The sequence below is a fragment of the Protopterus annectens genome, chromosome 1.part0 (assembly GCF_019279795.1).
Source record: "Protopterus annectens isolate FY-2018-M chromosome 1.part0, PAN1.0, whole genome shotgun sequence".
Classification (NCBI taxonomy): Eukaryota; Metazoa; Chordata; order Ceratodontiformes; family Protopteridae; genus Protopterus; species Protopterus annectens.
The window spans coordinates 846,990,935-847,009,769 of record NC_056725.1 but is presented as its reverse complement, the minus strand read 5'-3'; the positions used below and the strand labels follow the sequence as shown (position 1 = coordinate 847,009,769).

Genomic DNA, 18,835 nt, shown 5'->3' with positions numbered 1-18,835 from the left:
GAGACACATCCACTTTCTGCTGTAGAGGAAATGCCTTTTGCATAGAGGAATTCAGAAGGAATTCCAGAAATACAAACCTGTGAGAGGGAATCAGACAGGATTTTTTTTAAAGTTTATCTAGCACTGCAGATTTGACAAGGAGATTGCTGACCCATGAAGGAGGCTCCTGACAGTTGGAGAACGACTCTACCTAGATAAGTAAGTTACCTAAATAAGGAGAGATATTAATGCCATGCAACCTGCAATGGGCTGTCCCAGCAAGCAGATGCTATGTGAACACCTTGGGAACAGTAGATAAACCAAAGGGTAACACAGAGAACTGATACTGCAATCAAGACACAGAAAACCTTAGAAAACTTCTGAAGTCGGTGGCAGCAGAAATGTGATAAGCATCTTTCAAGTCTAATGTTACAAAACAAAAAACTCTCGAGGGGGAATAAGAGGTAACAGAGTTTGTAATGCCCTCATTTTAAACTATGGCACTTTTACAGACTGAGAAAGGAAAGGTTGATAGTGATCCATCTTAGGCACCAAAACTCCTTTCCCTACTGATTTTGTGGAACTGGCTCTATCAGACACCCACAGAAAACACCTGGTTGAGTACTAGAGGAAAAATTAAAGTCTGATCTGAAGGATGAGGGGACACACACCTTGAAATGGAGATAAGCTTTTCCACTGCCATTTGTAACCAATCTGAACTACTGTTAGAACCCATTTGTCTGAGGCAATCTGATTCCAAAGGGGAAGGTAGACAAACCTTTGGTACAGATTTAAAGGAGTGCAATGCTGCAATAATCATTCTGAATTATTTGACTGTTCCTTTTTCTAGAAGGTTCCCACTTTCTTTATGGACCCTTCATGCCACTTTTTTCTTTAAAATTCTGTTTTTCAGCAGCCTGCTGAAATTGCTTGCTGTGTTTCTTAAAAAAGGAATCAGATGTTTTATCAGTTTTGTGGAGATGAAAAATCTGAGTAATCCCTTTAATTAATTTTCCTTTCAAACTGTTTGAGCATTCAGGCAGCAGAAGAACCAAACAAAACCTCAGTATTCAAAGGAGAATTTAAGATTTCAGATAAAACATATTCAGAAAACTTCTGATTTTGAAGCCAAGCAAAATTTATCATAGTATAACGGAAGCTGTTGCTCTAGACACAGAGTCAGCAGAGCCATAAACACATTTCAAAGAATGTTTAGTTACTTGACAAACAGAAGTAAACACCTCACAGCAAGAGGTTCTCCCGTTCAATTCTCGGCTGGAGCACCTTCTGTGTGGAGTCTGCATGTCCTCCACGCAGTCGAATAGCGTTCGAAAGACATGCGTGAATGGGCGTGCCCTCGTTGAAGGTTGGGCGTCGAGCTGGCACCTCGGCACCGTAAAAATCTACTGCCAATCATTAGTAAACCGGAGTTCCACTGTGGCGACCCCTAACCAGGAAAAGTCAAAGGAAAAACAAAAAACTGAGGATCTAACTGCTAAAGCTGGCAAAATGGCAGAACTGCTCCTAATACTGACAAAAGAAGCCAACAAATATTTCAACATACAAGCCTGACAATTCAGAATTCTGAAAATTAAAGCAGTAGAGAAACAAATTCTCTTCCCAAACCTGACGAAAGAATTTCCACCCATTTCAAAAGGTAGTGACAGAAGAATGTGGTTCTCTTATACCCACAGAGAGCACCTGAACACCTGCAGAAGACGTGGCTAACCCTCAGTCCATGGTGACTGAAGAGAATACACCAGAGGGCTCCAGAGCCAGAAGTTAATGGTTTGAGGAACCTGTAATGACAACTGTAGAATTACCTACCAGTGGCTGTCCAGACAATTATTACATGTTTCTGTAGAGAATGAAGCCTGATCCTGGGTTTTTGTTGCTGGCAGTGGATGATGAATAGTTTCCCTTCGCAGAGACTTCCCTTACTATGGAACAGGGTCCCGATCTACATAAGACAGAGCCCCTCACTATCACTCTTCAAGAGGAACCTTGATGAGTGGATGGGTAACAGAAAGTTCACACCGGGGATCACACCAACAGCACTACTAGATAGGGGCCAAGGGTACTAGCTGCTAGAACAAGGGTCTAGGGAACTACTAAAGGGGCGGTGAATACCGCACAACATGGCTGGGCTAATATATGCCTTCGGGCAGATAGCCCAGTACCAACCTATGAACCTATAAGATGTCAAAGGATGTGTTCACAAGCAGTACACACACTTCCCAGGCAACAAAGCCCCAGTAATTGTGCACATGTACCAATTAGATAAGCCTACTTTTCATCACAAAAAGTGACCTAATTAAGCCCTAGAGCTCCTGTCAAAATAATAAACAAAAAAATTGCTGGTATTCTTAAAGACACACAGCACATTGTCATATCAGATTAAAAATAACAGAAACAGTTAATGAAAGGTACTCCCACACAGGGACTTGTCTGGTCAGCAATGGATAGCAGAGCAAGCATTCAATCCTCTGAAACACAGTAGGAATGCTCATAAGGGCAGGAAAAATGTATTGAAGTAATCTGGCACTCAGACTGCTGATTTCTCCTCTCAGGATCTCGATTCAACAGCAATCTGAGCGCATGTGGGAAAGCAACCAAAAACTTTGGAAGACGGGCTAGCTGTTAAATCCTTGGCTGAATATAACTCATATAGCTAAAGGCTACTACAGCAGTGACTTATGACAAATATCTTTGGGCCCTTTTCATTCCAGTCCATCTGATACAACTGTTGGGTATAGAGCTGCTTGTAGGATTTGATCAGGTCCATTTGCTAATACTACTAGCCTTGAGCTTCAGATTTTTCCTCCCATAACCCATTACATCCGAGTGACTCCTCCAGGTGCATCTGCAGTTAACACCCACTGATGCCTCTAGGTGTCAAATATTGCTTGTTTATACGCAACTGCATTAATATTTGACTTCTGTCTAGTGCAGGTAAATAGATATTACCTGTTTTTATGATATTAAATATAATTTCACATTTTTCTAAATATCTCAACACCCAAGTAACAGAGATAGCACTCCTTAACCTCATGTGAAAGCTCTCAGCTAAGTAAATAAAATGCTGCTGACAGTATTTGTGTAACTTGAGTGGTTGCTGAAATATTGTAAGTTGTTTACAAAATATTACAAATGTAATAGTTACCGTGTTTACTGTGACTTATAAAATTTGATTTAAGACCTAGAACCTAAAGAATACTACCACTGTAAAATAAATTTGTGCTGAAGAATTTGACATTTACACTTATTTAGTAACCCCTATAATCCCACAAATACAGACATTTGTTTGAAATGTGAGCACATAGTTTGATTCTGTCAAAAGACTTAGGCTCCGCCCACTGCCAGTTGCACTGCAATCTTCCTGAGCTCCATTGGAGGGAATGAGAATTCTCCCTGTGCCCTAACTAATCTCAGATGGAATCTCTTGGCCAGAAAAGGACATATGCTATAAACCAGCTGTCATAAAGGAAGAATGGAAGGAATAAGGCTCTAGATTAGTTTATAGGTTCACTGAAACAAGCTGACAATTTGATAGGGGAAAGGAGGGGTGTCATATCAGGTGGACCAGGATGTAAAAGATGCATCATTATGGTAAGGACATGATTTTCACATCCCATGTCATCCATCTGGTTTGACTGTAGGGACAAAATCCCAAACTACCAGTTTTCCCAGGTGGTGGTATGACAGGAAATCTGTCAGAAGTGAAGCTCTCTGAAGGAAGCTATAGATCTAGCTATGACATCCAATTTATATTTGGGAAAGGAATTCAGCATATTCCATGTTGCTGCAGCATAATTTTTATCCATAGAGGAACTTTTGAAAAAAGCAGTGGAGACTGCAACAGACCTGGTTTAGATGGTAAGGTTTTATTTCTGTAAGAATAGACAAAGGTGATGCAAATCTGAAAGCCATCTGGATGGCATTTGCTAATTGAACTACTTGCCAGTTTTGTTTGGGGCAAAGGAAATTAACTGGATATCCTTCCTGAATGCTTTTGCTCTTCAGAGGTAAAACAGGAGTTGCATGTGGACATCCAGGGTATGTAACAAATACTGTCCTTCGCTGGAATGGTTAGTGTAGAATACTGATAGATGTACTGGCTGAATTAGATTAGTTTCTTATGCTGAATAAAGAATGGGTACATTCTCAGGGTGACCCCAAATCCTTGTGAAATACTAAGTAAGGTGAAGCTAGTAACAATGTTTTTAGTTTTTGAAATCTTCCTCTGATGTAACTGCAAGCAAAGCTTTCCAGGATAAAAGCTTTAATTTTGTAGAACAGGCAGACTCAAAGGAAGGGTTTTTGTTAGAGCTTCAAGGAGAAAACCGAGGTACCATGGAGGAGTGTCATCTTTTACTGGAGGACACAGAAGGAATAAACATTGAGAAAATCCTTGCAAAGTTTGCATGAAGCCAGGGAACTGTTTTGGAATCCAGAATGAAGATTGAAATTGATGCCAATTGTATCTTAATGGTAGAGTAGAGTAGTTAGATCATGCTTTGCAAAGGATTGAAAGAAACTGTAAAATTTCTTGGACAGAGGAAGAAAAGGGGTCTAAATCTTATTCTATGGCCCACACAAACATTTTGATTTACTTTACAGGTAGGCTGATTTTGAGAAACAGACAAGATGTGCATCAATGTTTGACAATTGGAACAAAAAAATGTTTTTGGCCATTATGGAAACTGGACAGATCACACATTTAATCTGAGGTTGTGAAGGTTCAGCTGTAGCTAACCAAAGTGAGAAAGGAGATCCAGTTCTGGATCTAGTTAGAAAGTCATGTGAATCAATCGCTCATTGCCAATCTTTTACATACACTCTGCAAAGGGGGCAGGACATAGATTCTACCTTGCTTATGATGTACCATATGGCAGACATTGCCTGATTGAATAGCTATCATTCTAAGCAGAAAGATATTTTGAAATGTCTGCAATGCTACAAATGCCCTCATTTACATGATGCTGATGTGTAGATTGGCCTCTGTCCAAACTCCTTGGACCATCTTCCCCTCACAATGTCACCCCCTCACCTCAGGTTGGAGGTGTGGTTTATGTTACTGATGGATGTGGCACTACAATGATGGAACTATATGAATGGTTGGGGATGTCAACCACCACCTTAAATGACATCTGCAAATCTAGGTTATGTGAAATGGTTCCGATAGATGATCTGACAAATGGGGATGATTGTGTGGAGAGTATCCATTGCATAATTCTCATATGGAATTATTTATGAGTGATCAGGACTATGGAAGCAGCCATAAAATCTGAAACATAACACACGCACTCAGGTCACTCCAAAGCAAGTACAAATATGACTCCATCATTGTCCATGCTGGCGTGAATGACCTGAAACGTACCTCCCTGGACTACATGAAGAGACATAGAGGAGCTCTCCGATTATGTAGCCCAGGCTGATATGACCCTGACCAGCATCTTGCCCTCACCAAGAATGATGTCACAATACAAAGACAAGATGATCAGCTTTAACAATTGGCTTAAGTACTGGTGCCATTCTAAGGGGATCAAATGTCTGTCTGCCTGGGATGACATGTTGGACAAGCTACGCTGCTTCGCAAGGGATGGCTTACACCTGTCACCACTGGACTTCCAGATATTGGCTAAGGCTCTTGCCACCCCCATAGTGCCTTTTTTAGGCAAGGCTCAAAAGACAAACCCACCTCCTTAGAAAACAAAAATGGAAAAAAAAACTAAGGGTAATGCTGCTCAATGCCAGAAGTCTAAATCTTAAGATGCAGGCACTCGATGCACTACTCAGCATGGAGAACATCGACATATGTGCAGTAACTGAAACCTGGTTTAAGGCTCCTGAGAGCACCCCAGCACTACCAGGCTATACCTCGTATCATGCTTTTCGGCCCCAAAACCCGGGCCGAACCACAAAGGGAGGGGGAGTGTCCATATTCATCAAGGACACCCACACCTGCAGGTTAGTAGCAACACATGAAGCATCAGAGACCATACAGGTGCAACTAACCATAGGCAAAACTGCTATACAACTGGTAGCATGTTACAGACCACCCTCCCAATCTCAGGAACCCCACTCAGCCTTCCTGAAGACATTGGAGGATATGAATGCATCACGAAATACCATCATACTGGGAGACTTCAACTACCCAAACATAGATTGGGTACATTATTCTAGCCATAACACCCTAGCCCAAAGGTTCCTGGAATTCATAAATTCAAATGCACTGGAACAACTAGTCACCTCTCCCACTAGGGGAGATAATATACTAGACCTGATCATCACAAACATGGGGACAAAATGCTCCACACCGGAGGTATACCCCTCACTAGTGAGATCTGACCACAAACTAATCACCCTGGATATACATATCCCACCTCCACCCCCAGCACAAAAGACCACAGTGAAAAACTTCTCAAAAGCAGACTTCACTCTTCTTAAGACTGAGATGGTATCCTTTAAGCCCACCGGGCCAGTGGATACCACATCCCACAATGCCGAATCCTTCACAAATGCTTTCTATGGACATCTCCAAGAATGCATGGATCATGCAATCCCAAATAAATCCAAGTCCCTCTCCACCAAAGGCAAGCGTCCTGTCTGGTGGACCACAGCCATTAACAAATTGTATAACAAAAGAAGGAAGCTACTGCATGTCAGAGCAAAATCCCATATAGGGAAGACATCTCTGATCAACATTAGCAGAAAACTACGTTTTCTCATAAAAACATCCAAGGCCAATTTTGAGAGAAAAATCGCTACGGATACTAAAGATAACCACAAAGCCTTCTTCAGCTATGTTAGAAACCTGGGCGGAAACCCTCAGATATGCTCAGAGTTAGTTCACAACAACAAAAAATACACTGAACCCCACAGACATTGCCAACATTCTGGCGGACAGGTTCAGTGCAAATTTCTCCCCTCCCTCACCCCAAAAGAAGAAATACTTATCCCAGCTGAATGTAATCTCCCTGTCATCTCAGATGTCCAAGTGAGAACCGCCCTCAACAAAGCTAAAAACACAGCATCAATGGGACCTGACGGTATCCCGGGTTGCGTGCTACGTGAACTCCAAGAGGAGCTAAACCCGCAGTTAAAAATGCTATTTAACCTTAGTCTTACTACAGGATATGTACCTGAACACTGGCGTACAGCAACAGTGGTCCCACTCCACAAAGGGGGTACCTCTACAGACCCTGGGAACTACCGCCCCATAAGCTTAACCAGCCTGGTCTGCAAAGCTATGGAAAGAATCATTATGGAACTCATAAACAGAGACATAGGGGACCTACAGACACTTGACCCCACCCAGTTCGGCTTTGTAAAGGGCAGATCCTGCCTTTTGAACCTGGTTGACTTTTTCAAGCAGTCACTAGAGCCATTGATGAGGGCAAAGCAGTCCATACAGCCTACCTGGACTTGGCTAAGGCCTTCGACACAATACCCCACTCAGGCATCATAGATAAGCTCAACAGCTTAAACGTAAACCCTTATGTCACTAGATGGGTTGCAAACTGGCTAAAGGACAGAACCCATAAAGTTAAAATCGCTGGAGCAATGTCAGACTCAAAGCCAGTCACAAGTGGTGTCCCACAGGGATCTGTCCTGGGACCCCTCTTGTTTGGCATTTATTTCTCAGATGTTAAAGCAAACATGGGAGGGTTGTGGCTGACAAAGTTCACAGATGACTGCAAACTAGGCGCCATAGCCGATACACCAGTGGACACATACATCCTACAAAAAGGCCTCACAGAAACGGACAACTGGTGCTGGAGTCACGGCCTAAAACTAAATGCCAAAAAATGTATAGTCATCCCCTTTGGGAAAAACAAAGTACCCACAAATTATCACATATGCAGCAACCCACTGAGTACGGAAAAAGTAATCAGAGACCTAGGGACCCAAGTCGACAGCGACCTCTCATTTGACACCCACGTTGCCAAAGTGGTTAGAAAAACATTCTACCTTGCACATCTCATCATGAAGGGATTCACATCCAGATCCAAGGATGTCACTGTACCCCTATACTCCTCCCTCATCAGACCCATGATTGAGTACAATGCCCCATTTGGTATGTACCTCACCCGGCATTTGCAACAGCTGGAGAGACCACAAAAGTACCTCACCAAGAGGATCAAGGGTCTCCAACATATGTCTTATTCTTCCAGACTAAAGAAACTTCAGCTCTATTCAGTAGCATACCGCCTGCTCAGAGGTGATCTCTGCCTGACGTACAAGGCCATGTCCAATCAGGATCTGATGGACATGCTCCATCTCAAAAAATCCAAATCCATCAGGACCACGAGAGCTAAAGACTTAAACCTCGGCACAAATATGAATAGGACATGCTGGAGGGATAGATTCATAACCCAGAGGCTTCCCATGGTTTGGAACAAGATCCCAGTTCATATTAGGCAGAGCCCCTCACTGACTCTCTTCAAGAGAAATCTTGATGAGTGGATAGGAGATCATAAGTTTACCCCAGGGGTCACATCTGTGCCACTGCTAGACAGGGGCACAGTAAACTTATTCTATTATATAAGGGGACCTTCATTGTGTCACTACTAGACAGAGGCACAGTATTCTAAATTTATTCTGTACATTTTTGTACCATTTCATGGGGTGGCAAAAGCCACATCACTATGGCTAGGCTTACAAATGCCCCAGGGCAGATAGCCTAGTACTAAACTATGAAACTATGAAACTAAACAAATGAGACTGGTTGAGACTGTCTTTGTAGAAGTGCCTGGACTGCAAAGCAGACAGTCTGAGCTCTGTCTAGAAGGATTACCATGCATATTCTTGCATTCAGATAGGAACTGATAAATGTAATCTCTTGAGTAGGCTTGCAGGCATGATTTTGTTGTGATTTATATAAACAACTAAAGAGAGGCACAGCTGCAAGAAGTAATTTCTGGCTGACAACAGAGACTCTCTGGTTTGTTGCAGTGAACAGGCAATCATGTAAACATGGGAAAACACAAAAGGGCTGTGGCTACATCTTTGCACTTTGTGAGCATTTGTAGGACTGTGGTGAAACCAAAGGGCAATGCCCTGAATTGGAGGGATTGGTTCCTAGCAAGAAGTAACCCAGCCACTGGGGATACACTAGCCAGTGCATTTCTTTATACCGGTCCCAAACCCGGATAATTGGGGAGGGTTGCGTCAGGAAGGGCATCCGGCGTAAAACTTAGCCAAATCATTCATGTGGACAGCAGTAAATATTTACATACTGGATCTGTCGAGGCCCGGGTTAACAACGACCACCACTAGTACTGTTAGCCAACAGAGTGCTGGCAGAAACTGGGCTACTGTTGGCCGAAGGAGGAGAAGAGGGGGAAAGCATGGCCAAAGGCAGGAAGAGAGGAGAAAGGCTAGGACTGTGGTAGTGAGGGTCGTAACTTTGAATGTTGGCAGTACGACTCGTATAGGGAGAGAGCTAGCCGATATGATGGACAGAAGGAAGGTTGGTATATTGTGTGTGCAAGAGACCAGATGGAAGGGGAGTAAGGCTAGGTGTATCGGAAGTGGGTTCAAATTCTTTTATCATGGTGTGGATGGGAGGAGAAATGGCGTAGGAGTTATCCTGAAGGAACAGTATGCTAAGAGTGTTTTGGAGGTAAAAACAGTGTCGGATAGAGTGATGTTTATGAAGCTGGAAATTGATGGTGTAATGATGAATGTTGTTAGTGCATATGCTCTACAAGTTGGGTGTGCAATGGATGAGAAAGAAACATTTTGGAGTGAGTTGGATGAAGTGGTGATGACTGTACCCAAGGATGAGAGAGTGGTGATTGGAACAGATTTCAATGGGCATGTTGGTGAAGGGAACAGAGGGGATGAGGAAGTGATGGGTAGGTATGATGTTAAGCAAAGGAATGCAGAAGGTCAGACGGTAGTGGATTTTGTGAAAAGGATGGACATGGCTGTGGTGACTACATATTTTAAGAAGAGGGAGGAGCATAGGGTGACATACAAGAGTGGAAGAAGATGCACACAGTTGGATTATATCTTATGCAGGAGGGTCAGTTTGAAGGAGATTGGAGAATGTAAAGTGGTGACTGGGGAAAGTGTAGTTAGGCAGCATAGGATGGTGGTTTGCAGGATGACATTGGTGATCAAGAAGAGGAGGAGGAGGAGTGTAAGGGCAGCACCAAGGATCAAATGGTGGAAATTGAAAAAGGGTAATTGTGAGGTGGAGTTCAGGGAAGAAGTAAGACAGGTACTGGGTGGCAGTGAAGAGTTACCAAATAGCTGGGTAACTAAAGCAGAGCTAGTAAGGGAGATGGCTAGAAAGGCGCTTGGTATGACATCTGGACAGAGGAAGGAAGACAAGGAGACATGGTGGTGGAATAAGGAAGTACAGGAGAGTATACAGAGAAAGAGGTAGGCAAAGAAGAAGTGAGATTGTCAGAGAGATGAAGAAAGTAGACAGGAGTATAAGGAGATGAGGTGCATGGCAAAGAGAGAAGTGGCTAAGGATAAGGCATATGAAGAGTTGTATGAAAGGTTGGACACTAAGGAGGGAAAAAAGGACCTGTACCGATTGGCTAGACAGAGGGACCGAGCTAGGAAAGATGTGCGCAGGTAAAGGTGATAAAGGATAATGAGGGAAACATACTCACAAGTGAGGAAAGTGTGTTGAGCAGATGGAAGGAGTACTTTGTGGGGGTTTATGAATGAAAAGAATGAGAGGGAGAGAAGGTTGGATGATGTGGGGATAGTGATCATGAAGTGCAATGGATTAGCAAGGAGGAAGGAAGGATAGCTACAAAGAGTATGAAGAATGGAAAAGCTGTTGGTCCAGATGACATACCTATGGAAGCATGGAGGTGTTTAGGTGAAATGACAGTGGAGCTTCTAACCAGATTGTTTAATGAAATCTTTGAAAATGAGAGGATGCCCGAGGAATGGAGAAAAAGTGTTTTGGTACCGATTTTTAAGACTAAGGGTGATGTGCAGAGCTGTAGTAACTACAGAGGGAGTAAACTGATCAGTCACAGCATGATGCTATGGGAAAGAGAAGTGGAAGCTAGGTTAAGAAGGAATGTGATGATTAGGGATCATCAGTATGGTTTCATGCTGGAAAAGAGCACTACAGATGTGATGTTTGCTCTGTGAGTGTTGATGGAGAAGTACAGAGAAGGTCAGAAGGAGTTGCATTGTGTTTTTGTAGACTTAGAGAAAGCATATGACAGGGTGCCTAGAGGAAGTCAGGAGTGTCAGAGAAGTATGTAAGAGTGGTACATGATATGTATGAGGGTAGTGTGACATCGGTGAGGTCTGTGGTGGGAGTGACGGATGCGTTTAAGGTGGAAGTGGGATTACATCAAGGATCAGTTCTGAGGCTTTTCTTATTTGCAATGGTGATGGACAGGTTGACAGACGAGATCAGACAGGAGTCCCTGTGGACTATGATGTTTGCAGATGACATTGTGATCTGTAGTGTGAGTAGGGAACAGGTGGAGGAGACCCTGGAGAGATGGAGACATGCTCTAGAGAGAAGAGGAATGAAGGTCAGCAGGACTAAGACAGAATATATGTGAGTGAATGAGAGGGAGGATAGAGGAATGGTGAGGATGCAGGGAATAGAGGTGGCGAAGGTGGATGAGTTTAAGTACTTGGGATCAATAGTTCAGAGTAATGGTGAGTGTGGAAGAGAGGTGAAGAAGACAGTACAGGCAGGATGGAATGGGTGGAGAAGAGTGTCAGGAGTGATTTGTGACAGATGAGTACCAGTAAGAGTGAAAGGGAAGGTCTACAAGAGGGTAGTGAGACCAGCTATGTTATATGGGTTGGAGATAGTGGCATTGAGAAAAAGGCAGGCGTTAGAGCTGGATGTGGCATAGTTAAAGATGCTAAGATTTGCACTGGGTGTGACGAGAGTGGACAGGATTAGGAATAAGTATATTAGAGGGTCAGCCCAAGTTGGAAGGTCTGGAGACAAAGCCAGAGAGGCAAGATTACATTGGTTTGGACATGTGCTGAGGAGAGATGCTGAGTATATTGGGAAAAAGATGCTAAGGATGAAGCTACCAGGTAACAGGAAAATAGGAAGGCCTAAGATAAGGTTTATGGATGTGGTGAGAAAGGACATGCAGGTGGTTGGTGTGACAGAGCAAGATGCAGAGGACAGGAAGAAATGGAATCAGGTGATCTGCTGTGGCGACCCCTAACAGGAACAGCCGAAAGAAGATGACGGTTCCTAGCAAGAAGTGCAGAGACATTTTGGACTCCTCTGCAATCTTTATGAGCAGGTAGTCATCTTAAAAAGTAAATCCAAGCACATCCAGTCATTTGACTTCAGACAGGGCAAAATTGCTTGCGCCATGATCAGTCTGAATGGGGTCTTTCTGACACACAAGTTTAGGCTGCTGAGATAACTGGGTCCTTGCTCTTCTTCTTTTATACTAAAATGGATTTGGATTGTTTCCTGACCCTATTTGGCTTGGATGTCTTTATTTGCAAGAAGATAAAGACCTCTCTTTTTGCCACATTGATCTGTCAATGCAGAATATCCGGGAGGAGCTGTAGCTGAGTGGGAGGGAAATGGTGAAAGGGTACAGCATAGCCTCTGGATATTCTCAACCATGAATGTGTGATGGGCATCCACATACTTCAGTGGAGAGATAAGCAACCCTTAGCTGCCTCCAGAGGTAGACAGCTGGGTAATCCTTCAGGGATATTAGGTGTGTTTGCCTGAAAAGGACCTCCAGAATCCCTAGTTTTGCAGACCACCAGAAAAGTATGGTCAGCATCTGTTGAAGGGGCCATGGCCATCCCATCTGAGGAGGAATCAAAGGGTTGATTCTGGAATTTCCAAAACCACAGAGCTTTGGAAAACTTCTGGTTCCTGTTAAAGGATCCCTGAAAGTTCTCAAATCAAACAGACTGTGCCTTACCTTCTTGCTCACACCTTGTAATTTTTTCACTCCAGGACAGTAAAATATGGAGCCACTGTTGGTGAATGATGCCTTAAATTTGTCCACAAAAATTGCAAAGGGAAAGTCAGAAATGATGTCGGTACCTGCTGCTTTAGCAGCTCTGTCAGCTGAGCTTAAAAACATTAGAAATGCTAAACACTGTACCCACAGTATTCTCTTGACTCTGGAGTGGGTGGTTTCTGCAAAGTATTTATAGCTTATTCTGCCAGATCCCTTTGGAAGAGATTCATACGCTTTAAGTAATTTAACACCCTCAGGGCAAAGGTGCAAATATGCTTCCCCATCCTCTCCAATGCTCTTGACTGACTGCCTGCCAGGCAGGTGGACAGGTGGTGCACACAACAGTCATACAGCCCACTAGAGAACCTTTCAATCAGTGATACCTGTCTTTTGGTGGCTGCAGAATTTTTTCGGGCTTGCAAAGGATCACCTCAGTAATGTCTGGTTCCTGCCACACCTTCCTGGTGGATAAATCAATAATACTACTGGCAAGAGGGAAACGTCCAAGACATAGAAGGTGCAGACCAGTAGGCCTAAAAGAACACCTCCTTGCCCACAGAGGGCGGGTCTGTTGGCCAAGATCTCCTTGGTCTATTATCAATTCAAGGATTTCACCAAATGAGGTGTCTTCAGAAGGGGATTGTGGGAGCCCCCTCTCTCTCTCTCCTCCAAATCCATGTCTGATGTTAGGGACTCTGTATGGGAGTACACATGCTTCCTCTTGCATGTCTTCTTCCTGGGAATATCTAATGATGGCTGATCAGAGTTCCCTGAGGGCTCATCGTTTTGAGGTTTATTGAGGCTTTCTGTTCTGCCCTGTCTTTAGAAGTCATGATAAACAGTCTAAAGGGCTGAATGAAGGGTGATAAGGGATGTAGCTGATATTGATGAAAGCTCTGTCAGTTGCCTGGAAGGAAAGGCTAGCATCATCTCCATAACCAAGAAGGTGAATCTGGAATCCATGAGAATCGGGTATGACAGTCAAAGAGTCACCACTATCCCAACTGAACAGGATGTAAGTGTTACCAAAGAGAGTTGCCCTGACATCAAGGATCAGGGCAGCCCTGAGTGGGAGATTGATGTGGATGCCTTGAAAACCAAGGACTGTGACACCAAGAATGACCCCAAGTGAGATGATGTTAAGGATGGTGCTGAACACCCAGCATTAAGTAATCAGTCCAGAGATGCATTGCCAAGATCTTCAGATCTGAGTGTATCAGATGCATGTAAGTCTGTGCTAAAGTAATAGCACCTGCCAGCTCTCCGCAGACAGGCAGAAAGCATGCTCCAAACCAGTGGTGCAGAAAATGGTACCAGGGAAGGTGCTAAGAGGTGTGGAGGCAAACCCAATCCATTCTAGAACCAAAGGAGATGGAATGCCACAAATCTCTAACTGCATCTTCAAAAATGCCCTCATCACTGGCTATCAATCATCTTCTGTAGCACTCTGAAAGGACTTGACAGACTTCATCTTCTGCATCATTGTTCTGGAGGAGAGGAAATGGAAGAGCTCCCACTCTGAAGACTGCCTACAGAACTGTTTAACAGATATTTGCCTCTGATGATAATGGTCTCATGAGCTGTAGGTGGTGATTTGTGTACCTGTATTAGTGCCGAAGGGGGCTTCAGGACTGCCTGGACCTGCCATTACATCCTCACTCAGGTTTATCAAGTTAATTTCCTGCCCCCCCCCCCCCCAAGCAGGAACAACTGGGTTGTGTCCATCTCCATGACATCAAAGGCTCTCTCTCTGATGGCATCAGAAATATTTTTTTCCTGTTTTATGGTCATACTCATGGACAGCAGCCAAAGAAGCATCCATTCAAGGGACATAATGTTAGAATCTCTTAATGGGCCAATAAAAACAGTCCTCACAGGAAAAGGAACATGTAGTGTTCCTTCTACTACAAAGTTTTAACCATTGGCTTAGTAAACATTGTGGGCTTCAGGGACAAAAAAAAAAAAAAAAAAAACTTCAAAAGGTAGTAGTCTATACTGAAACTATTTCCCACCCAAAGTGATAAAAAGGAACTGACTGTGGAAACCAGACAGTGAATTACCAGTAAGCAGTGTTCATATCAGCACAAACAGCTGACTGCCCTGTAAAGACAGTGGTACAAACGCATGGTGAATTACAATATGAAAGTTAAAGTAGTGGCTGTACTTGAAGTGTGCGGTGGGATGGAACCTACTGTCCCTTATTAACCCAGAAAGGCACAGGAGTAGGACCCTTGATGACCCAAAGTCACACTTCAGAGACTTCCTTTACAGTCCCACCAAGATGTACAATCTGGCCTTTCCAAAGCACTGTGCCAAGATTATTGGTGTCTCATAGCAGTCCATTCTTGGGGAGAACATAAGAGGTCCAAGACTTAGTCATCCAGAATCAAATCAAGAAATGAATCTACCAACTGGGACAAACTCAAAGAACTACTCCTAGAGAGTTGACCCAGATGTTTGGGATTTGGGAACTTATGTTGACAGTGACTTAACATTTGACAGTGTCAAGTATTGTAAGAAAGTCCTTCTATACTGCACTGCTTATAAACAAAGGGATTGTGTCTAGACCTAGGGATGTCATTTTCTCCTTTACTCAGCCCTCTTTAGGCCAGTCATTGAATATAATGCCCCTTTTGCATGTATGTGTCCAAACACAAGTAACTGGAATGCCCACAGAAAAAGATTCAAGGCCTAAACAACATGTTCTACATAGACCAACTCACAGCCCTGTCACTATAAACTGTGTCCTACAGACTGCTAAGAGGTGACCTGTGTTTGTCGTACAAGGCATCCACCCATTACTGATGGACTTACCGTACATCAGCAAGTCAAATGGCATTAGAAATACTCAATCTAGGGATCTAAACCTCTTCTACAACATCAAATGAATAGTTTGCAGGGACATCTACAGCTTGCAGAGGATACTGCTGCTGTGGAACAGACTCTCCAGCCACATAAAACAAAGTTGAGCCCTGTCCATATTCAAGCTCAGCTTAGGTCTATGGATGAGAAACAGAAAATGTACCTTAGGACTGCCCCCAAACTACTAATGGACAGAGGCATAAATGATTTATCCCATGCATGGGCCTCCTCAAATTATCAATGAAATTACCCCAGTTCTTTTCAATTAGGGTAATATATAACTAAGAACATGATGGGCATTGGTCAATCTATAATCAAATCAGACAGATTATTTTAAGCACAGAAAGGGAAACTGGCTAGGCTTAAATGGCCCGAAATGGAAGCTAGCTTATTACTTACCTATGAATCTATACGAACATCCCTGTTTGTCTTTTTCGGCTTTTCCTGGTTAGGGGTCGCCACAGCGGAACTCCGGTCCGCAAATGATTGGCAGTAGTTTTATGGTACCGAGTTGCCAGCCCGACGCCCAACCTTCAGAGAAGACACGCCCATTTACGCATGTCTTTCGGACGCCACTCGACTGCGGGGAGGACATGCAGACTCCACACAGAAGGCACTCCAGCCGTGAATCAAACAGGATAATCTCTTGCTGTGAGGCAACAATGCTACCGCTGTACCAGCGGCTATTCTATACGAACATCCCTAACACAGTAAACACAGGACTGCAAGCACTGAGCAGCAATAATCCTCCTCTTGACTGACTTAGTTTGTACCAGCAGAGGGGTAAGACCATGTGAGACTTTAGGCCTTCCTTGGTCAATTAGGAGTCTTCTTATTGGGATACTGGCTAGGTCATGAAGAAGAGGAGAAGAAGGGGATGAGGAGCTTAAAGAAGTCCAATAGGTCTTCCATGGTTGAGATGGACTGCTTCTTCTTTGAGAGATCATCCACTAGGTCCAGAGAAGACAAAATGAATTAAACCACTCCATGAATGGGGCATCTCCTGAGCGCCCTCTTAAAAGAACGGCAATCTCACCAAGGCCATGATGTAAAAACACATACCAAACCCGCTGCCCTAACCATAGCATCAAAATAGTAAAAACTGTAATGGGCCATATGATAGCTAACATTTCCTACACGAGTCCAAACTTGGGAAGGAAGAAGCACTTTTCCACCAATTGAGCCAATAGGTATAATTAGAATCTGGACAGGAAAAGTAAGCAGTTGCAGGCTCTGAGCCCAAACATGTCGCATGAGTATGCTATCTTGCCTATCCTGTTGCAAGGCTTTAAAATCCCCGTTTGGCAAAGAAGTGGCAAGAGCTGTGGTCCCTGGGTCCTGTGATGGAGTGAAGAGGTCACATAGGATTCAGCACAAATATGATCTTGGTGCACTTAATGAGAAGACTACATACAGCATAAACTTTCTTGGCAGCTGCAGGAGCAGTGTGTGAGTGCCTCCATGTTACACAAATGGCATCCTTGATGACTGGCTTCAGACGGAGATGGCAAGAAGACATCTCCTCCTTCTTCTACAGATCCAGAGTTGTTTTTGGGGAAGTAATTTGAACATCATAGGTCAACCCTTAGAGAATGTCATATGCCTGGTGGATGCTGTGAAGGATGGGCCACTGAGAAGGAGCTGCAGGGTGGGAAAAAGTCACAGTCTATCTGTCTTGCAGAAAATGGCCTCCAAATCACAGGCTACCCACAGGACACTGAACAGGATGAAAACCTCCACCTGCCACTAATTTCTGCAGGATGGTACCATGGAATGGTGCATGCCATACTACCACTGAGCTATGGTTAGGTGACTCAACGAGCTACTCCCTGAGATCAGACAGGCAAGGGCATGTTCCAAATAATCAATCAGGGAGATGGGTTGTGACTGTTCTCCACATATCCACCAGAATTGTAGCTAGAGGCCGCATCTCCTCTGTGCCTTTCTCTGTCCACCAGTTTGAAAAAGAGGGATGAGCATATGACCTCCTCAGACAAGGACAAACTGTTAAATTTGGGGGTACATGGGCATTTTTAGAAGTGGTTTTTACCTTCAGAACTTGTCCCTCAATGCTTTTGCCTTCTAATGGTACTACAGGAAAGACATGGGACTACATATAAGGGACGCAGCCACTAATCAACACACTGGCCACCATGAACTGGCAGCATCCTTCTGGTAACAAGGCAGTTTCTCTCTCTCTCTCTCTCTCTCTCTCTCTCTCTCTCTCTCTCTCTCTCTGATATCTGCAGGTGGATGGAATAAACTACTGGCATTTTAGGCACTGTTGCACACTGTGCTCTCCTCCCAGGCTACAGATACTGTGTCAGTGCAAGTTTCGGCTTGTTGTTTGGCAGCCATACAAATGATTAAGGTTTGCTATTTTAAGCATTGAAAGTGGAGATCCAAAGTGTAAGACAGGCAGAAAAGTACTGGAAGGCTCAAGGACTAGATGTTGTCGTATACAGTGGCACGTGGTTGTCAAAGGAGGATGAACCAAACTGCAGACCCACTAAGAAGAGTCTTGATTTGTTTTCTAAGATTTAAAGAATAAAAAGATTTAAAGAATAACAAAGTAATCAATCTGATGCACAAAACACCAAGTTAATGAAATTAAGTGATGAGGCTTTTCCTACATTTCTCCTTCTGTCACTCTACTTCATAATGTGTTTATGAAAGGCAGTGCTTTTTAAACAATACACATTCTAATCAGAGGTAAGACTATCACATTCTATATAATGTTACCTTGATGCTGAAGATAAATTGGAGGCTTATGTGTCCAGAAAACTTTCTGTGGTAAATGTGCTCCTTCATTTCCTGAAGCATAGTAACGTTTTACCCACTCAAATAAACGAGGATGTGTACCTGAAGGTCCAGTAGGTTGATGAAAATCTACAATTCGACATCTGTGAAAAATGAACAAAATTAAATAAGAAGTTATGTACTCACCATAACATTCCATCTGAGTAGGTAGCTTCATTTGTCTGCAACCTGTGGGTCTTGGATCCGATATCGGATCCGAGCCGGCAACTTGTTTCAAGCTA

General features: G+C 43.5%; 1 protein-coding gene across 1 annotated transcript in view; it reads right to left on the bottom strand.

The window, feature by feature from the left end:
- ZUP1 (zinc finger containing ubiquitin peptidase 1) overlaps window positions 1–18,835 on the bottom strand; it is a gene marked incomplete in the record, with an annotated part of 497,787 nt that overhangs the window by 95,225 nt on the left and 383,727 nt on the right. Inside the window, 1 exon segment of the mRNA XM_044063659.1 lies at window positions 18,537–18,697. Coding sequence (XP_043919594.1) covers window positions 18,537–18,697 — 161 coding nt within the window.